Below are 22,746 nucleotides of genomic sequence, written 5' to 3'. Positions count from 1 at the left end.
GTGGAGGTGCTCTCGACAGGAGGAGGACCGTGTTTCAAAATAAGTAAAAGGAGACACACATGAACGAAAACACTGTAAAATAGCACACTGTCATACTCCATTGTCATTCAAAGCAAACTGTAGCTTGCACGGTCAATATTATTTGCAATTTCGTGTTTCTTCCACTCGCACGCATGGTCTGAGGTGTGCGTAGATGTAGGCACATTTCTACGTTCAAGTACATGTTCATAAATCCCACACTTTGCTCAGGAATGATCGCACGCACGCTTTACGCACAGATCTGTGCCAAAGAACGCTTGATAAATGAGGCCCCAGGATCTCGGAAAAGGCTGAAGAAGAAAAAAAAACCTCAGATACTGACAAGTCCAGAGTAGTGTGAGCATTACAACTGCATGTTGAAATGGACTGAAGTTATCTTTTGACATTCAGAACTGACACTTGTGATAAACACAGCAGTAAAAACAAGCCTGCAATTTGGTTTTCCGTTCACCTTGATGAGGATCTTCCTCTTGAGCTGATTGGGCGAGGGGAGGCCGTCGGCTGAGATGTCCACGGCTTTGGTCAGCAGCATCTCCCCAAAGACCTTCTTGAAGTGGGTGGCCATGTTCCTCTGCTGTACGATGCTGCAGTGGTCCTCGATGGAGAGGATGATGGGATACCTGTAGAGGTAGAGAGGAGTAGGAGAAGGAGGAGCAGAAGGAAGAGGAGATGGGAAGGAGGAGAGAACACAGATCAACACATTTAAATGTATTTGCATTTAAAGGTAGCATGGGGTGGGGGTGATGTGGCATAGTGCGCTAAGCCCGCCACATATGGTCTGGCATGCTCAGGGGCACCCAGGTTCGAATTTAGCCCGAGTCATTTCCCAACCCTACCCCATCTCTCTCTCTCCACACTCACTCCGTCAAACAGTCTGGCGATCCGTCTCCATGGCGGGTGGGAGATGGTCTGATCTTACTCTGCCATTTAAATTCATTGGAGTTCGAATTCAAATTAACACCCCTATTGCACTTTATTAGCATGACTGTTACGATATAGTGTCGCAAAAGCATACAAATCACAAAACAAAAGTGTGATAAGTGCTACCTTAACCAATCAGTAACGCGGTTCTTCGCGGTTGAGTTCTGCGTCACCACTCTCAACTGTTTGCTGATTGGCTAAACAGTGAGCGAACCGAGCTAGGAGTGTTTCACTAGACTATGTGAGTACATAGGATGGCGTCACCAGGCTAGGGGGCAGGATGTGTGGGCCAACATGCTGTTTTTCATGTCTAGCGTGCTCTGCCTGTGGTTACAGTACTACAGTACAGTAATGCAAACACCATGAATAGGGTGAGGTGGAGGAATCATTTCATGGTGATGCGTCGTCCAGGTATATGAGCATCAATTCAGAATCCTTAATGATTGTCACTAGAACCCCTGGCATTGACTGACATTTGCTGCTTCTAGGGTTGTCAAGATTTCTAGGCCATTTAAGAATGGTGTGTGTCCTGACGATCTTCAAAAAAACAATACACAATTTGAAAAAAACAGAAAAGGTTATGTTAAGCAGGCTAATAAAGCATCTCTGTTCAACGGTTTTACAGCTGTCTGTTCTGTATGCTTGGCACAAACACAAAACCACTCAAAACATGAGCTGTGATTGGTCAGATGGTGTGCGTGTGTATGCGCGTACGTGCGTGAGAGCGCGCGCACGCGTTGCAGTGCAAACTGGGACGTTGCAACATGTTTGTTTTGCTAAAGCAAACATGTTCCAGATCATAGGCCACGGCTAAACAGCCCTGTTGGTGGATTTCCACACCTATAGCCACATATGAGCCACATAAAATGCTGAACTTCTGCTATACCTTAGAGTTAGTTACATAATAATAGCAATAATAAATATATGATATAACACACCGATGCATGTAGATAGACCAAGAAAGAAACCATGAAATCAAGTGTTCTCGAATCAAGCAATCAAAGCACATGTTCATGTATTTGAACTAGACAGCATGTGCAATATCAGCTGAGCCGCATCACCCACACACATACCAAGAAATACTATGCGGGTCTTTTACACACACACACGCGCACTCACGCACACACTTTCAGTTTCAGACTGAGGAGACGAGAGCAGAGATGGCAGGTGACAAGGGGACTCACTCGGAGGTAACGAAGGCATGCTCCTTGATTGTCGTCAGGACGTCACAGAACTTGATCTTGGTGGTAAGGGTGTGGCCGTGGTAGATGACAGGCATGCCATCCGGGCCATCCCAGCAGTCCACTGTTGACCATGAGACACACACACACACACACACACACACACACGCACACGCGCACGCGCACACGCGCACGCGCACGCGCACGCGCACACGCACACGCGCACGCGCACACGCACACGCACACGCACACGCACACGCACACGCACACACACACACACACAAACAAACATGCATGCACACAAATTCTTTAGTCGTCACGTGACTGAACTTCAAGCTGTTTGCAAACAAACAAAAGGATTATTTGGACACATAAAGATACTGCTCCTCAGACACTGAGAGTCATTCTTTCCATGTCTGTGTCACTTATCTAACTTGTTTTTTTGAAGTTGCCCAACACGTCCGATGTGTTTGTTAGTCATTCGTGACGTAGTACTGCAACACTAGAAACATACAACCTGATCATTCCGTGAGTCAAAATGACGAGAAGAAAAACAAGACTTGGGGAAACAAAGCTTTGAAAGCACATACAACGGCGTGCATAGTCATTACATCATATTACCTCCCTTTTTCTGAATAGTCGGATCATTACCAAGCCCAGCAAGAATGTGCTTGTAAAGACTTCAGCTTTGGTTGAGGTAAACTCCAGGATGTTCCCATGATGAGTTTAATTTGCATACTTCACAGGCAGCATAACAGAGGGAAACGTGCCTGTGTGTGTGTGTGTGCGTGTGCGTGTGCGCGTGCGCGTGCGTGTGCGTGTGCGTGTGTGTGTGTGTGTGTCTCACACACACACACACACACACACACACACACACACACACACACACACACACACACACACACACACACACACACACACACACACACACACACACACACACACACACACACACACACACACACACACACACACGCGCACACGCACACGCACACGCACGCACACGCACATACACATATATATACACACAAACACATAAAGAAATGTGCGTATGTGTGTGTACCTGTACTCACGAGTACGAGTATGCTCTCTGTGAGACTGTATCAGTGTATGTCTGTGCGTGCGTGTCTCCATGTGTGCACATGTGTCTGTGAGGGAGTATGAGTGTATGGGCTACAGCGAGAGCATGTGAGGGTGGTGTGGTTATAAAACTTACACTCGATGCATCTGCAGCCCATCCGTAGGCATCTTGCATAGGCCTCCAGACTGGACTCACTGGAGAACTGGTCTCCTGTCAAGTAGCTGTAAAACACACACGGACACACGGACACACAGACACACAGACACACAGACACACAGACACACAGACACACAGACACACAGACACACAGACACACAGACACACAGACACGCACATGCACATGCACACGCACACAAAGACACACACACAAACACGCACAAGTATGAGAATACTGTTCTATAGGAAATTAATAGTTAATCTAACACACACACACACACACACACACACGTGAGAACTCTGTAGCGTAGGAAATGACTAGCTCATCAACCACATCACAGATCACTCTTCCCATTTCGAGGCTTTCCATTTTAATGGCACTTTTTCTGTTTCCCCCTCTTATGGACACAAGTACAGATACTTTATTCATCCAAGAGGTGTAAATCACTGCCTTCATGACGATACGATACGGTATCCATTTCTTAAATCAGGGATTCAATTTTTTTTCGATACTTCCGAATTCCCCACGATACGATACGATGCGATTCGATTTTTTCCAATTACTTTTCCACTACTATTGTGTTATGGAGCTAGGGCATTGCACAGGGGCCAGTGATTCTATTCTTAAGAATGCCCTACGATATGATGCGATTTGATTAACTTGATTAAATGTACTTCCGATACATCGATACATTTCGATTTTATTTACATATGCACATACATACATATGCACATACATATTTACGTGCACACACGCACACACAACATGAGTCGCTGGATGAGTCCTGGTGAGCACAACATGTGGGTTTCACTGCCAACACACACACACACACACACACACACACACACACACACACACACACACACACACACACACACACACACACACACACACACACACACACACACACACACACACACACACACACACACACACACACACACACACACACACACACACACACACACACACACACACACACACACACACATTTTCTGTGTCTTTCATTCACACACAAACAAATATTACACATGGAAAAAAATAAATCCTTTCACCTTATAAGCAAAGGCAAATATTCACCCACCGGCATCCATCCATCCATCCACCCACTCAGCCTTTCCACCCACACAGTTCATCCACCCCCCACCCCCATCCCAAAAACTTTTATCAAAGCCACATGCGAGTTCTTTTGTTCCTCCGGCCCTGTTGCGTGGTTGTGTTTTAACGGCAGCGCTGGGCCCACTCCACTCTGGCCCACAAATGTACCTCTCACCCGCCGCGGGTTCAATTGGAGGGAAGCCCATGTTTCCACTTCCACTAAACAAAGCGCCAAAAACTGTCAGTGAACTCGGGACGACCCTTCAACCCGATCATCCGTCCCGAGAGTAGAGCCATCCAATCCACAGTGTCACCAAAACAAAACTCTGTATTTAGTTAGACCACCATAAATCCCACAACAATCGCTTTTGTTGTTTAAAATGACGGGGAAGCTCGCTAAACACATGTAAACCTAGATGAATGTGGCGGTGCCAAACAAGCGTCCCGAGACGAAAGTTAGCGAACTTCCTAACCACATAATAATATTCCCAACTATGGCTAATACAGCCAAAGGAAAAGAGTGGCATTATCTAAACATCTCCTTTATGGGAAGGAATTCAAGCAAGTCCTCAATATTGTATAGCATACCCTATGTAATGTCATGCCATTTCCTGTATACAATACTAAATTATTACCACAAACACTGCTGCCCCAGTTTGAAAGAGTGAAGCTGCACTTACTACAGTACAATCAGACAGTTGAGTGAGTCAAAGGTGGAAACAAATATACAGTACGGTTTGTTTAAGCCTGCAGAATTATCCCACCACTGACCGAGTCAAACCACACCACACAGTGTATGCCATTGTATTCCCTCTTAGCGTTGTCAGGCCAACTGAGCAATGAGCTAGTTCCTACACCCAATTATAGATCAACTCATATGCTATACCTAGTCATAAATTAACTGTCTTCACTCTAAAAATGACAGTTTGGGAGCCAAAATTGTGAGAAAAACAGTGTGAACAAAGTACAGCTTGGTTGAACCAATGCCCACGTGGAGATGCCAAAAAGCTCAATCAGATGGCACGTGGTCACTCTCAATAAAAAAAACAACAAAGCAGTATGAATGTGGGTCGTATCACTTATAAGCAGTCTGGTTCCCAGAGTAACTGGTGGTTGTTACAGGAACTAGCACTCCTCTGTGCTAACTGATTCCCACCATTGGCTTACAGTGTCATACCACACCACACCACAGTGTAGTCAGTGGTGTAGTCTACTTTTTATGGTGGGTATACTGTATTTTTGAGAATTTCTTGAAGTGGGTATACTGTATATTTGTGCTATTCTACATAATGGATCAATCAATTTTAAGTGGGTATACTGAAATCCCTGAAATTTTGAAGTGGGCATACTCCGTATACCCGGGTTCTACGTAGACTACACCACTGAGTGTAGTGTATGCCATGCTTACGAGCAGTGCTGTGAGAGACATAAGCGACTGGCGTCCTGAAAACAAGCCCAAAAGAAGAGACCAAAAGACAGTCGCGTGCCTTGTCAGAGGAGACCTTGCTCTTTATGAGAATCTCTGTGGTAAATGAAATTCACACAAGTGACTGAAGCAGTTACAGCGAGTGGGAATTAACAATGTTGTTGTAGGCTTACTTGTAAAACAGAGAAAAACAGAGCCGTCATTGAGAAACATGACATTACACACATCCACACACATTCAAATCACAGCCAGAGCAGAAGCCAAAATCAAGCCCAACCCTGAAAAAAGAAGCCCAAGAAAATGCAATCCAGGACTGTACAAAAAAAGAAGACCAAAATCGCTTGAAAGAAGTGGAACTGGCATCCCTCCTTACGTGTTGTGAGATGAGGAGATCCAGTAGTTGGACAGAGGGCTGTTCATCTCCTCTGGCCGCACCTGGTCTAGCGTGTCGTTCCACATGGTGTTCTCCTTGGAGAACAGGTAGGAGAGGAACTGCAGACACAAAACAATGGGCGTAGGTTGTAAATTCAGGTGAGACAAACTTTACAAATGTTAGAATAATAGAGGCTACTTCTTGCCTATGAAAGTATGCAATGCTGAAAATGTGTATGGCAATTGGCCAGCGACTACCAACAAGAAAGAGGGGGTAACTCTAGCCATAAATGGAAATAAACCATTTAAAAGAATGTGACTATATAACGGATGTAATGTACAGTACACTACAGTCAAAATGATTCAGAAAAAAACCCGAACTCATTTTACATGGATTCCAGGCATGTGGAAAATAAACAGTCATGGTGGCAAAGGTTCCTTCCAGTATTAGTGGTTCTAGTTAATTTATACACCTCTGAAGTGATGAGCTGGCTTTGTGGTCGTACTTCCTCTTTCTCAAAGTAACTCGCAGTCATAAAGGGTAACCACCAAATCATGTTTGACATCTGCAAACCTGGCCGGTAGTGGAGGCGATATCAGCATAATTTAAACTATAGACCTATGGACTCGCAAAGGTAATGCAAATCGATTCAACAAAGAAACGACCTTGAGAAAGCTAGAGTCATGACAAACAATATATGGCTTTGAAGATGGATGGCTTCGTGTTCAGGCATTTGCAGAATGATTGATGATAGAATTAGCATCAGTACTTTCATCTCAAAAGATGAAAAAAAAGTTTATTTCCTTTTCGCTATAACTTGTGGTTTTTCTGAAACCAAACCAGAGTCTTGAGAACTCCCAGAGACAGGTCACCAGAGATGCGTTTAAGTTGGAAAGACAAAGAAGAATGAGGTCTCTCTCAACGGCCCAAATGTGTACGCTTTTTCGTCAACATTCCTCAATTTCATGCACGGAAACTGCACAGTATGACTTCATCCAGTGGGACGATCATTACACGAACCGCTCTCCTTAGACCATTTGTGGTTCAGGGAGAACTCTGAGCAAATGGAATACCGTTTGGAGATGTTTACTGATGCTTGCCTTTGTTTGCCATTTTTAAAACGCAACCCAGGAAACACCCTGAAACATTACCACCACAGTCCTGTGAGTCTGAGTGTGGCCTGTACATGTCTAAGTGACTGAGTATAGTACAGAGACAGGAGAGAGAAACAAGAGATAAAAGGGAGCATCAAAGAAAAAAGAGAGGGAGATGAGAGAAGTTAGGAGTAAGAGACAAGTGTGTTTTAGTGAGTCTCACTTCATCCTGCAAGAAATAGGGCTGCTCTATCTCCCTGAGGGGGTCCTTCAGGTAGCTGAACATGAACTCCTGCACCTTGTTGTTGTCTGTGGCCCACATTTCCTGGAGAGAGAGAGAACGAGAGAGAGAGGGAGAGAGAGAGAGAGAGAACGAGAGAGAGAGAGAGAGAGAGAGAGAGAGAGAGAGAGAGAGAACGAGAGAGAGAGAACGAGAGAACGAGAGAACGAGAGAGAGAGAGAGAGATGAAAGATAGAGAGAGGGAGGGAGAGAGAGGGAGAAAGGGACAGAGAGACATGGTGAGTCAGTGTAATCTAAAACCACTTCAGATGTCTCTGGCTGCTCTGCCCCAACATATCTACCCAGCTGTAATCCATGACATCATTTATAGTCTTCCATGCAGCTAAATCTCTCTGCTTTCCCCCCAGCAGCCTTCAGCTAGAAGGAGATTGTTTGGAGAGTGGGGCAGCTACACTATATTGCTAACAGTATTCGCTAGCCTGTCTTGACTCACAGATGAACTTAAGTGCCATCCCATGTCTAACCCATGAGGTTCAATATGATGTCAGTCCACCTTTAGCAGCCATTCCAGCTTCAGGATACCAAAACATTTTGGACTATTTCCATGGTCCCAACCTTGTGGGAACAGTTTAGAGTGGGCCTCTTCCTCTTCCAACATGACGATGCCCCAGTGCACACAACAAACTCCATAAAGACATGGAGGACAGAGCCTGATGTGGATGAACTTGACTGGCCGGCACAGGGTCCTAACTTTTGGGATGAATTAGAGCAGAGCTGAGAGCCAGGCTTTCTCAGTGTGCGACCCATTGATTGTATACTCTCACTGCTGTGACCGCATCAATGTACTTTTGGAAGAATGGTCAAACCGTACCTTCTGGTACTCCAGCAGGAACGCCTTGAAATCCTCCAGTGTGATCTTCTGCTCTGGTCGATCGATGTACCTGAAGGACACGAGATGAGATGAGATGAGACAAGACGAGAGCAGAGATGAGACCCGAGACTATACACGTACCGTTGTCAGTCTCACACCGTGGAGATGGTGGAAAATAGACACTACATTACATTAAGCAGATGCTTTTATCCAAAGTGATTTACAACAGAGGGGATGAACAACAACGAGGAACGCATGGGGAGAATATACTGTAAATTACACAAGCATAACAAGGTTAGTGCAAGGGGGTACTGTAGAGTTAGTCTGTTATGATAGGAAACTGTTTCCCTGTGAGACGTTACAGAAATCTGGGAGAGAATGTATGTAGACATCTAAAAACATGAAAACTAGCATGAATTGATAAATATACGAAATATAGATAAAAGACGAAATACTGTAATAAGAAAACATAACCAAAAAAAGAAGCGGGAGATAATGAATGTTTTTCAGTCAATTGAAGGCATACCTCTGCAGGAATGGGATCTCCATCTAGAAGAGAGAACATTTGGGAGACAGTTGGACTTGTGCTTAGCTCATAACGAATTACAGATTTTAACCAGTCCCCTACTTGTTTGTGCTTTTTCCACGAAAATATCTCCGCTATAAAAAATCCATTTAAAAAATATTAGGTTATATCTCTATTTAAGACTTAATTTCCATATCTCAGTAACTCGTTTATATCGTACTTAATTTCTGGCACATGTTTTGCAGCACATAATTTGTAATTCTGGAACCAAAATTGCACTTGAGTCTACTTCTCCCTAGTCTGGGTCAATGAGTGCAGGGGGTAGGGTGGCCAACAGGGATTTGGGCTTGAACCAGTCAGGCATTATGCCACACACAGCAGTAGCATCATGTGGCCTCTCTTTTTTAGAAGCAACGAGTATTGATTTGGAGGCCATTTGTGGTAGCTCACAGGACGGGCTGATGGGGCTTAAGTATGCCTGATAAAGATACGTTTTGTGGGGGAGGTGGGTAGGTTGGTGTGTGTGGGGTGGCGTGGTCGTTGGATTGGCTGGCTGGCTCTCCCTTGACATCGCTCCCCCACACAAAGGGCTCATGTTACCCCCAGCAGACCCCCCCGAAATACACCCCCCCTAATACAATCAACTCACTGTCTTCTGGGCGTCGAACATTAAGCTGCGATACAGCTGGGCAAACTGACAGTAAGAGACATCACCGTTCCTCAGCTCCCCATCCTGTTCATAGACATGTAGACAAGCAGTGGACAAAATGAGGGTTAAAGCTGTGAAGACAACATGTAGCATTGCCAATCAAATAAATACACCACTAAATAATTAGAGAGGTTTTTTATTTAATGATATTTATAGAAAGCACATTTCACTGCAGGGGATACTGTCCAAATGCTGTGAAAATGTAGCATCATGCCGTATGGAGTTAAACAACATACTTTGACAAATAATTTTATAGAAAATATAAAAAATAATGTAATGTGTAAATATTTGAACATACTTCTTCCGCAGTTAAAATTACAAGCAGAAATGAAACCAATTGCTGAACATAATATTGGTGCTGGTGTTAAAGAAAAATCAAGCAACATGTAAAAAATGCTTCATCAATGCTGAGTTTGTCATGTATGAATTCATGTGTGCATAAATGTGGGTATGCATGTGTGCGTACACGTGCGCGTGCGTGCGTTTCTGTGCCCGTGCATGCAATAATTTTCAGCACAAAGTGTTACCGGAAGTTTCTCTCGCAGGAACCTCATGTTAGGTACTCTGTAGTTGACCTGACACAGCAGATTTTTCAGGTCTTTGCAGGAAATCCTGAAAGGCACAAAATGAACAGAACAATAAAGTCTAAAATGTTTACATGGAGCAGAGCAAGAGTGAGAACAGGTCCACCAACACTTTCAGAGCACCAGCAGCCAGAACGCCTCCATCGTAGGCGATACCATCTTAAACCGAAGCCTAACTGCTATCCAAATCAAATCATTTTCAAAAGCTTGACAATGTTCATTGAATTTGCTGTGTTGAATGAAAGACGTCACACAGTTGGCCATTTCCTCAGGTTCTTTTCATAATCACTAATCTATCAGTCAATCTCATTTCTGAGTTTGATTGACAGACGTGAGAACTAGGAAGTGCAATGGAAGAACATACCACAGACATAGGGTGCCTTGCAAACTAGTTTCCTCCTGTTGCATGTGGCAAAATGATGCATGGCTTGAGGACATTGATGATCAAAGTATCATTTCATGCATCGCAAAAGAACAATTTAAATGTCACCTTCTCGTTTCCAATCAGGGTTTTGAATAGGGAAAAGCCCCCCTACAGTTGTTCAGCCGTGGTTGACAGCGGCCGGAGAGATGTTATTGTTTTGGCTAAAGAGGCAGGCCGAATACGAGGCAAGAGGCCACAGGCAACAAGGAAGGATTGATTGATTGTTTACATTTATTGCAATTTCAGCAGCTATGGCTATATCATGGCCAATACAGATAGAAAAAAAAACATCACATTTAAAAAAGAAATACAACTGTATAAATTAAGAGACTAGATACACTTCTTAACATCAATACATTCTACAAAAAATCTAAACCTTTAAAAGGTGGGACCTTATTAAAAATATCAAAAACAGTATCTTTCTTGAAAAAACGCTGCCTTTTCATTCTCAGTGCAGAGCAAGTTAAACAAGGAAGGAAAGCAGGAGCTAGTTTGAAATGTTGATGGGCAGACCTATAGGCAGACCTCCTCATCACCATCACAGGGGGGGAAATGCATGAGTGTTGACAAATAGTTCAAACCTTCCTCTTCCTCTCTCTCTGAAAAGTCCCCCACACCCCCCCCCCAAACACACGCACAAACATCTTTGTGTCTAAAGCGGTATGTAAATATTTGTGTGTGTGTGTGTGTGTGTGTGTGTGTGTGTGTGTGTGTGTGTGTGTGTGTGTGTGTGTGTGTGTGTGTGTGTGTGTGTGTGTGTGTGTGTGTGTGTGTGTGTGTGTGTGTGTGTGTGTGTGTGTGTGTGTGTGTGTGCATGCATATGTGTAGTAGTTGAAGGGCAGGAGAATAGAATATTGTTTATTTGCCATTGTAACGCGTACAACCAAATTGAGCATTCCTTGTTGACTGAGGAATATATATATATATATATATATATATATATATATATATATATATATATTTAAAATATATTTAAAATATATTTTTTAAAGTAGATATAACATATATATATACACAATATATATACACAATATAACAAACTATTCAGAATTAAGTGCAGTGATGGCCACTGGATAAAAACTGCTCTCCAGTCTATTTGTCCTAACGCTCTGCTCTTTTACAGACTCATCCTCTGGCTCCAGTTTCCTGGGGCAGGAAGTGCTCTCCGGGTTTTCTGCTCTGTGCTCTCTGCCTGAACCACGCTACACCACACCGCCGCCATGCTCTCTCCTTCTCCTCCGTCCTTCTCCCCCACTATTTTTTCTCATCTTAGCCTTTCTCTTTCTCCATGTCGGTCACTGAGTGCACTTACATGCACGAGTATTCCCATTTCAGACTGAATGTTGTCAGTATTTGATTTAAGACAAGTTCTGGAATATTCCGTTCAAATGTGTGAAACAGCATTCAGCAACCAGAATACTCCCGGAGCATGGCCACGATAGGAATGAATAAAGAGTTTACAGAACTCGTGCATAAACCAAATACGGTCACCATTCCATTTAAAATTGGAATATTACTCGCATGTAACTGCTCGCTCTCTCTCTCTCCCTCTCTCTCTCTCTCTCTCTCTCTCTCCATCTCTCTCTTCAAACGGCCTCTTTCCTTTGCTCATTTGTTTCTTTCTGCTCCCTCTTTCCCCCGGAACCCTAGCTTGCCTCCTCAACCTCGTTCTCCCACTCCCACTGGATGTCCCTTTCCCTCACTCCAACTTGCATCCTTTTTTTAAAGATTTGTTTTTGGGCTTTTATGCCTTAATTCAGGACAGGACATTGGGAGAATTTGACAGGAAATGAGTGGGAGAGAGAGAGGGGAAGGATCGTCAAAGGACCTCAGGCCGAAATCGAACCCGGGTCGCTGGCATAACAGTATCTCAGCTCATTGAGCCACCGTTCTCTCGCTCGCTCGCTCACAGACTTCACTGTACACAATACACACTTCACAATAACCTTCCGCGAAATGTTTAACTAACGGTTAACTAATATTAACTAATGGTAAGGTATTATTATATCGCTCCGGAAATTGGGGCGTGGGGGTTATAAGCTCTACTGGATAATTGTGATTAATAATCGTGATCATGATTTTGATCTAAATAATCGTGAATATATTTTTCTTCCATAATCGTGCAGCCCTAAATGTTATCGTCAACAGCAAATGTTTAGTAAGTGTTTTACAATTGATTTAATAATGATATATCAATGCTTATAATAGTATTATAGATGCACAACAAACCATTAGCTAACCATTAGTTAACCATTTTTGCGGAAGGTTATTGTGAAGTGTTACCCAGACTTGACTGTGAAGCAGGTACGCTGTCCTGGACAGCTTCTGTCCGTTCATATGGGTGTCTGTTGCACTAAAAACAGCCCAGACCATAGATTTTGCTCATGGGTTTTGCATGTGCACGTGTGGTCAAAAATTGTGAACCGCTTTCTCCAACTACCAACTAATAACAATGTCACCTGTCCCAAATTGGTGAATACTGTACAAGAATATACACTGAAGACACATACATCTGTACATATTGAGGTACAGACAAGACTGGGTTCAATCACTCACAAAAGCACATCACTGTTCCACCCAATCACATTGTCCCTTCCTAACCCCGAAGCTCTTCACTCTGCCAACAGGACAAGTTACAAAAGGTGAACAGTGGCTCAAACCACACTACCCACTGAGGACGACAGTGCACGTTTGTGAGGTCTCCTCAAGTGCCACTGTTCTGAGGCCAACCTGTTATGACTGAAGCATTATGCAACGCAGCAGCACACTGCCACCTATCCATCCGGTTTTCGGAAGGCCACACACACACACACACACACACACACACACATACAAACACAAACGCACACGCACACGTTTTGTCTTGTTTCAGCCCAGACAAGGCAAGCTAATTATAACTCAGCCCTCCTGTGAAACGCCACGCCCTTGCAGAAGCAGTCTGCTCCACTGGTGACTTGGAGGTGTCAAGCGGGCTATTTTGGTCACTTATGGAACAAGTCTGCCTGCCTGGCCTGTTCCCATCACACACGCACATGCACGCACAGACACACAGACAGTCTGACCACAGAATAATCATGATGACAAAGCAGCTTTACCACTATTACTTGTGACATAACAGCGATGATGGACATTGTTCTGGTAAAGATCCCATTGAATAGACAGGAAATGTTCAACAGCACTGAGCAACGAGGCACTAAATGCTTAAAGGTCATAATACTAGACAGAGCTGAAACCAGTGATCTCACATACAGTATGATGATGATGATGATGATGATGATGATGTTCACTATGCATAAGGTCAGTTTTCATTGGTTCCCCATTACAGGGTAAAAGAACCAAGTCAAGTTTTTATTGTCAATTTCTTTACATGCACTGGTCATACAAAGAATTTGAAATTGCGTTTCTTGCTCTCCCATGCAGACATAGACTAATCTAGGTAAGGACACAGACAGTATAGACATAGACAGTGCTCATACAGACATTTAAAGTGCAAGACTGGACAACAGAAGACTTGTAGAGAACATACATTAAGAGGAGGTATTTTGTTGTGCTTTTTCTAAAAGTCCTTTATAGGGTTCTGACATAGTAATAGTAGCATTTGAAGAAAATAAATAATTAAATAGGTTTATCAAATACACCAGCAGCAGTATGTGTGTGTGTGTGTGTGTGTGTGCGTGTGCGTGTGCGTGTGCGTGTGCGTGTGTGTGTGTTTAGTGCAGGTAGAAAGTGCGGTGTGCGTCTGTGTGTCTGTGTATGTGTGTGTGTGTGTGTGTGTGTGTGTGTGAGTATGAGTTGTGTGTCAGTGTGTGTATGTTTGGGTTTAGTGCAGAAAGTGTGGTGTGTTTGCTTGTGTGTGTGTGTGTGTGTGTGTGTGTGTGTGTGTGTCTGTGTGTGTGTGTGTGTGTGTGTGTGTGTGTGTGTGTGTGTGTGTGTGTGTGTGTGTGTGTGTGTGTGTGTGTGTGTGTGTGTGTGTGTGTGTGTGTGTGTATGTGTGTATGTGTGTGTGTGTGTGTGTGTACATGTGTATGTTTTGAGTTAGTGCAGGTTGAACCCCAGGCTTGTCAAAATTGTGTTTAAATGGTCTAAATGAACACCTAATTTATCTTGTGACAAAGTGTTATGGTGCAGATGAGTCCCCTTTTAGAGTTATTGTGATGTCAAATGTGCAGTAGCTACGATATACAAACTAACACCAAGACTTTGAAGGATTTTTTCTCCGTTTCAATTTTTTTCTAGTTACTGCACTTTGCATTTGTAGGGTAGTAAGAGTGGGCAGCATGATCAGACCAAGGATAGTATGGACAGAGTCCCGGGCATTTTGGGCAGGCTAAGTGCCCTTAGCGGGGGGCAACCGCCATACCGCCATTCCGCCATTCCGCCATTCCGACAGTATTTGATTGTCATTCTGAGCCATTCCGAGTCATTTAAACGTTGTTGCAAGTACTTAAAGGCGCGTGAACAACGTTCTAACTCATTTGACATTTGCAACAATGTTGCTACATGAGTGGAAGTGGAGAGAGTGACAGCGCAATTACAGGATTAATGTATAATTTAGTGTCTAATTTTGTCACGGTCCAAATGCCCTTACTGGTAGGGTCTGAAAACAGTTCCTGCAAGCTGGAAAAATGGTTCCTGCAATAAATAGTCAATGTCGGAATGGCAGTATGTCGGAATGGCGGTATGTCGGAATGGCGGTATGTAACCGCCCTTGGCTAGGGGCAGCTCCAGGCTAGACTGGCATCTTTCCTTCAAAACCATGTTTTGCTGACTCTCACACAAAGTAAACGGAGACCAATCACAGACATCCTCCACTGCATCTATTTGTCAAAACACTAACTCTGAAGTTAAAAGCAAAAAACTGACCACACACACCTCACGTCAGAAAAGCACAATCAATGGCAATCGTTGAACCCAGTAATTGTTAGCAACATCTGGCACATTAGCCAATATTACTACTGCTAGTCGATAAACTAATTTCTCTGCACTTAAAACAAAAACAAAAATCTTAACAAATGTTATTTCCATCGGTCATCCTGATTTGTCAAGTCTGGGTTTGTGGTGTTGTCTATTCGACTTGATGAGTTGGGGTCTCAAGGGAAGGTGGCATTCCACCTTAAATGTCCAATTATTTTGAGCTTCAACTGATGAGCAAAAGGGAAGGTAGCAAAATAATGATCTCGTAAAGAATTTGCACAGACACTAACAACACGTACCTTCCATGCCCTCTGCCACTGAGAATGGAATGCTTTGGTATGGAATGAAACGATACAAATCTAGAGAAGCCGCGCTTTGAAGAAAGAAAGGCTTTTGAGATAAACTTACTTTTCCTCCCTGTTCCGATTCACTGAGTAGAACTGTTTCCGTAACCACCTGTTTGCAGCAACAGAAAAAGAAATGATAATAATTATTATTATTGGGGAATGATCAGCATTGGAAGCAGCAGTCATAGCAGCATCTTTTGTCATAGAGGAGAAAGAGAAAAAGACAGAAAATAAGGAGTATTAAGAAATACAGCCAGGACAAGTATGCATAGAAGGTCATATAGCCAGAGATGAAGACAGAGTTCACTAAATAAGAAAAGATATACAGGCAGACTGACCATGAGACAGGACAGGACAGGCAGATAGAAGCAACGAAATAGGACCATGAGACAAAGGGATGGACAAACAAACAGACCATGAGACAACATAGGACAGGCTGGCAGACAGAGACAGACAGACAGACAGACAGACAGACAGACAGAAGCAACAGTATAGGACCATGAGACAGAAGGGATGGACAGAAAACAGACCATGAGACAGAAGAGACATCTTGACAGACAGATTGACAAAATAATGGCCCAAATACACCAGATGCCACTAAAGTAACAACAGCAATGGAAGTAATTAACTTTGGACTGAGTCGCTTAAGACAGAAGAGACAAAAGCAATTTGGACAACAAGAGGCAATTTGAGCGACAGTTTGTAGCCGAACTTCAGCAAATATTATGCTAATTAGCTATGATGCGGTTCGGCCACAGCCGCCACAGCCAATGGCAATGCCGGACTGCTTGCCATCGCTCCTGTCGCTCTGGCTATGAACACAGTCCAGTCCAGTGTCCACTTGGGATGGTGAAGATTTTTTTTAAAAATCTTAACCGGCTACTGAGCCTCATTAGCCGGTGGTTAACCGGTTGACCTGTAATCTTAAATGATACAATGTGTGCGTGCCTGATATGCACAGCACTGAAATTTCACTGAAAGTCTTTTTTTTTTTAGCTGCGCAGACAGGACCTGTCATATACAGCGGTGTACATAGTCACTATAGCAACCGGTAAACTGTTGGCTCTGTGCTGTGGTTACGCTTAATAAATTCCGCCATGTGGCGGTTAACCAGTAGCAGAAAATGTTAACCGGTTAACGTTGATTCGGTCGACTAGCGGTTAAACGGCTACGGGTTAACATGGCTAGTGTCCACTGGTGTGTTGGCGGGGTAAGGCATGGTGAGGGGCGAGCTGTTCTGACCTCTCTATCTGCAGAGGAGTGGGAGACTTCATGGTGTCGGCCACCAGCCAGGACAGCCCCTTCAGCCACATCTGCATCTCCTCGTCTGATGTTGCTAGGATACGAAAGGGTCAACAGTCAATAGGTGAGATCACTTTCATTAGAAAAGAGTGTGTGTGTGTGTGTGTGTGTGTGTGTGTGTGTGTGTGTGTGTGTGTGTGTGTGTGTGTGTGTGTGTGTGTGTGTGTGTGTGTGTGTGTGTGAAACAGCGTGGGGTATGTCTGTGACTTTACCATCATCTGGTTGTGTGAAAATGTCTGCGTGTTTGAATGTTTACATGTCTGAAAGATGATAGCGAATGTTTGTTGCTTTGGGTGCATTTAAGGACGGGGGGGGGTGTGTGCAAAGGGAATTTGTGTGTGTGTGTGTGTGTGTGTGTGTTTTCTTTATTCCCTGGCAAGCACCCTCCAGCCTACCTGCTAGGCTGAGTGACTTCAGGCGAAACTCGGTGCCGTAGAGGATGACGAAGCAGTGGTTGACGTCCAGGCGCGACGCAGGGTCCTCCATGTAGCGCTCAAAGTCACGAGACTTCAGGCCTGGCCGGATCTCCTTGATCTCCCTGATATCAACTGCCAGAAGAAAGAAGAATGGGGAATGGGGAGGGAGAGAGGGAGGGAGGGAGGGGGAGAAGGAGAGAAGGAGAGAGGGGGTAGGAGAGGATGGAGGAGAAGACATATAGGGGAAAGGGGGAAAAGAATGTGCATCAGCTTGGAAACACATGGCAGGGAGAGACAGACGAGCAGAGCTCATCTCTAGCATGTGGGCCTCCCTTCCTGTCTGTGAATGCCTGGCTGGCTGTCTGGCGAAAGGCATTTCATTTCGCCTACAGCATCCAGACTGACTTTTCACTGACTGCTCATCACCACATCAGTCCTCCACACACGTTGCCGTGCCTCTCCTGAGACTGCTTAAATACAGCGAAGTCCTAGATAAAATATCACCCTGATCTTTCATCCTCATTCAATTGAAATGACAAACATGGCAACTTTCCTTTAAATTCCATAAACTGTAGTGCTAAAATATTTTAGACATTTACCAAGAATTTCCTTGCACACTGTATTTTTTTGTATTAACTGAGTCACAAAATCTGAACTTAAAAAGACTCTGCAGCCCCCTGTTCTGGTTACGGGGTGTGCAGCTTCTCTTTCCTGAGTGACTTCAGTCTGTTGTTGTTGATGACTCATGTCGTTTTTATTTTGGCACTCACCTTAATAAAACTCAGCAAAATCGCAAATTGCGGAAAAAAAGCACTCTCTTTGCTGCTGAACTGTAACACCGTAATTTGTCAATACACAAGTCCACCTATATGAGAGGATATTTCATTTGTAGTGCATTTGTGTACATGTTCAAAACTCTGTGATAGAACTCTTCTTCTGGCTATTTATACTGGGTCAATGACAATTTTGTCGTAACACACAGGTGGTGCAACGACAGCTAATGCCACTATGTATATGGATTCATCTTTTTTTTTTTAGTGGATCATCTAAATGTTCTTTGCGGTAAGTGAATTACCAACTGCTAATTAAGGGATTAATTATGGGTATTAGATGTTGTACTACCTAACAAATTTTTAATTTGAATTCAGAGCGCCAATGAATTTAAAATTGCCGAGTAAAGTCAGCCCATCTCCCACCGTCCATGGAAACGGATTCCTCTTAGCTTGGTCCAGACTGTTTGACGAGGTCAACAGTCGGCTTTTGCCCAGGCTACTAAACACTAGGAGTGTAAGCTTAAATAATAATCGATTTGAATCGTTGCATCGATCCTACAGCCCACGGTTCAATTAATCGATTAATCTAAAAGAGATTCAATTAATCATTATTAATCGATTCATTTGTAATTAATGCACTCATTTTGTGAGGAATTTAACAATACTGACCATAATGAAGATGCTCCTCAAATGAAATGCATGCAGATATTTCTGCTTTTGTTGATTTATTTAACATTTCAAACATCAGCCAAGCCAGTAAGGTAAAAAAATATGAACCATTGATTTTAATCTAATCAAATTGAATCAAATCGTGGACCGTTCTTAAGTATCGAAAATAATCAAATCGCTGGTCTAAGAAATCGATATCGAATCACCAACAAGGCTGTGAATTACACCCCTACTAAACACCAACTGTTGTAAGATAACTATTAAGGCAACTAGAAGCACTTAGAGTTCAAACCTTTGCCAAAGCCATGTGGTCAGTGACGACATAACATCACTACACGCAGTGGAATCTCTCTACCTATGCCTATAATAGAACTTATGAACATTTGACTATGTTACATCCTAATTTTGTTCAAGCATTTCTACATTGTTTTTGTGGAGTTAGAAACTGTAATTCACCCTACCTGCGGAGTAGTGAGAAATCTTTTTTTTAAATCACTTGTTCCTTTTGGCATTTCCAATAACTCCATAAAAAATCACCAAAATCTGTTCATAGCTTTTTGAGTTATTCTGCTGACAGACAGACAGACAGACAGACAGACAGACAGACAGACAGACAGACAGACAGACAGACAGACAGACAGACAGACAGACAGACAGACAGACAGACAGACAGACAGACAGACAGACAGACACAAACGAAAACATGACATCCTTGGCAGAAGTAATTATAAAGCATAACAACCACCCTATCTCTGCTTGTGCATGTGTCGGTGTAAACACGTTTGTTTGAGTGCATGTTTACACATGTACGGTACGTACAACAACACATGTGTGGTCTGCATGCGGGTGCATCTGTCTCAAAGTATTCCATATCACGCTCCGTCAGTGTATGAGTGTGCCTCCAGTAAAGTGCTCTGGCTGTCTGTCTGTGAGGTATAGACGGCTATTCACTTGCACGTGCTGTCCTGCTGCCACACAGCAATTCAAGAGGAACAGGATCCTCTCAGGAGCTTTGATAGCGGGAGATGCATTGGGTTCAATAGGTTGATGCTGCTGCTGCACTCGGTGACTCTGTGTGTGTGTGTGTGTGTGTGTATGTGTGTGTGTGTGTGTGTGTGTGTGTGTGTGTGTGTGTGTGTGTGTGTGTGTGTGTGTGTGTGTGTGTGTGTGTGTGTGTGTGTGTGTGTGTGTGTGTGTGTGTGTGGGTCAATAACTGGGTTGCCATACTCCAGTGAGAGCAGGCTACATTTAACCCGTGAGACTGCAAAAAGATTTGCTATATGCCTGAAACCACTGTGCATTGACAACAAAATGTGAAATATGCAATGTGTTGTCAAGTGTGCAAGAGTCTGTGTGTAGTGTGTGTCTGTGTGTGTGTGTGTGTGTGTGTGTGTGTGGTTTTTATCTTTTTGGAAAAAAACATCCGCTAAATGTAGTGTGTGTGTGTGTGTGTGTTTCTCAAATGCAGGCCTCGCTTAGAGGTGATGTGAATGATGTCAGCCACCACCTACTGTAAGTAATCAGGTTGATGCACACTACGATAAGGACGAGATGCAGCAGCAAGGTGACCTGGTTGGAGCTCTCCTTTTATGTCACACACACACACTCAGTCTCCATCTACACTACAAGTCTTCACACCCTACCCTCCAGCTCCGCATTCTCACACGCCTGCATGGCCACACAATACATGCTTGCACACAAGGCTCGCAAACAGTCACGCACATACACACGCGCTCACACACATTCACACTCAAACACAAGCTTGCTCGCTTACACACACACACATACATTCGCACACGGGCGCACAAACACACACGCATGCTACAAAAAAAGCACCTTGCTGTGTGTGAGTGAATTTGAGCTCATTTGAGGCACTTGTGCACGGCAAAGAATGCTGCTCTGCTCCCGCTCCTCTTCCTCTTCCTGCCCAGAAAGCACTCTTCCTGCCCGTGCACCCTGCCTACCCTCCCTCCCCCCACAACACACAAACGAACAGAATATACACTGCTAACATTCTCTGGTGCTTTTTTGGCTCTCTCTAGCTCCATACACACCTCTAATATGCGCCTTCACACACAAAGAAATGTACAGTATAGTATAGTGTAGGCCTATAATAAACACTCCACCTTGTCTCTCCTCTGCCCCCTGCCACCACACAGGACAGGGGTGTATTTTTCTCTCATGCGTGTGGTCTACCTGAGGGTACGGCCACTTCAGTACATGTGGGTCTTTCGTCTGCCACTCTTCTCCCTCGCGTGCACGCGCGCACGCGCGCACGCACACACACACACACACACACACACACGCACACACGCACACACGCACACACGCACACACGCACACACGCACACACACACACACACACACACACACACACACAGAGGTAGTGCGACTGTGATCAACACTCAGTCTTTCAGTTTCAGAAACATAGGGACATACACCTATCCCCAAAACTGAAACCAACTTGGCCGTGTTTGTTCACAACACAACAGGTTACATCAGTCCCAACTCAGGAATAAAAGGTCTCCTACAACATTTTCATACACTTTTACTTTTGTTTACTATGATAAATACTATGATAACATTTTCATACAATTTCAGTCTTGGTATGCAAGTATAGATATCATTCATTAAATGAATGACTGATATAGGGTCCGGTAGAACGTGTTTTTGGTAACTGGCATAGCAGATATACGGTTCAGTAAATCACCTACAATGTTCTTTAGTTTGGGCTCTCACCCATCTAAAGATATCAGGTGAAACACATTACATCACTGTAGAGCTATTATTGATTAATTTTGGGTATGTTTCTCTGAGGTGAGGAAACCCACCAAGACATCTAAGGGCTAACAAAGGTTTTTAACTTGATGCGTGCAATGTCCCCATTTCTTACACGACACCTACCCCTCCACAAAAGAGGTCAAGCAGTCGTCGTCATGACAGCCGTCATCTCTCATGTCAAACTGTAACGCTGACTCGACTGCGTGACCTTCCTTATCAACGAGCCAGATCAGCGTTCACACCTCCAAGAGGCAGCTTCTCCCTCCTCCAGAACTCTTCCTCGGATTGGTTACTTTCTCAGAGTGTGAGCAGAGCAAAGAAAGTCCAGACGCCGAGTTCTAAGAATTCTACATTTAGAGTATCTGTATAAAAAGTTAATTTGCACAATAAGAACCACTTTTTCTGCAATATAGGTACACCAAAGTCTCAGACAAATCCAGTGATACAGACTCCGTTACTACCATGGTGAAATATTGTGATTATTTCATTGTTTTTCCCACTCACTCTCCCTTAATCTAGCTTGCCTTGTTTCAGGCTTCCGAATAAATAACTGACAAATCAGATCTATAAAACTGTGCAAAGTGCCTACATACAGAAGAACTACAAATCAAACCCCATCCAGTTTTAGACGGGAGGTCATCCTGTCCAATCCCATCATCTAGACTTGAAATCTTGTTGCTGATAAGCGCTGGAATCTGACTGCTGATACTTGTAGGGCAAAAGCCAGTTTTTTTAGATATTAAATTAAAAATGGCATTACAATACTTTCACTTCAGGTGTGCTTCAGTCCCGTTAGAATGGAACCAGAACACCGAGTAG

At 43.7% G+C, this 22,746-nt stretch overlaps 1 protein-coding gene across 4 annotated transcripts in view; it reads right to left on the bottom strand.

Moving 5' to 3' along the window:
- The window catches only part of plcg1 (phospholipase C, gamma 1), a 68,993-nt gene that overhangs the window by 35,328 nt on the left and 10,919 nt on the right, over positions 1-22,746 (bottom strand). For all 4 annotated transcript variants that reach the window (XM_063208654.1, XM_063208657.1, XM_063208655.1 and 1 more), the window contains exons 3-14: positions 17,684-17,836; positions 17,229-17,322; positions 16,048-16,095; positions 10,245-10,329; positions 9,658-9,741; positions 9,009-9,031; positions 8,483-8,552; positions 7,594-7,695; positions 6,277-6,395; positions 3,358-3,443; positions 2,145-2,265; positions 491-659 (exon numbers count right to left, since the gene is read on the bottom strand). In XM_063208654.1, coding sequence (XP_063064724.1) covers positions 491-659; positions 2,145-2,265; positions 3,358-3,443; positions 6,277-6,395; positions 7,594-7,695; positions 8,483-8,552; positions 9,009-9,031; positions 9,658-9,741; positions 10,245-10,329; positions 16,048-16,095; positions 17,229-17,322; positions 17,684-17,836 — 1,154 coding nt within the window. The remainder of the gene's footprint in view (positions 1-490; positions 660-2,144; positions 2,266-3,357; positions 3,444-6,276; positions 6,396-7,593; positions 7,696-8,482; positions 8,553-9,008; positions 9,032-9,657; positions 9,742-10,244; positions 10,330-16,047; positions 16,096-17,228; positions 17,323-17,683; positions 17,837-22,746) is intronic.

The sequence above is a fragment of the Engraulis encrasicolus genome, chromosome 10, assembly GCF_034702125.1.
Source record: "Engraulis encrasicolus isolate BLACKSEA-1 chromosome 10, IST_EnEncr_1.0, whole genome shotgun sequence".
Classification (NCBI taxonomy): Eukaryota; Metazoa; Chordata; class Actinopteri; order Clupeiformes; family Engraulidae; genus Engraulis; species Engraulis encrasicolus.
This window is presented reverse-complemented; position numbering and strand designations above follow the sequence as displayed.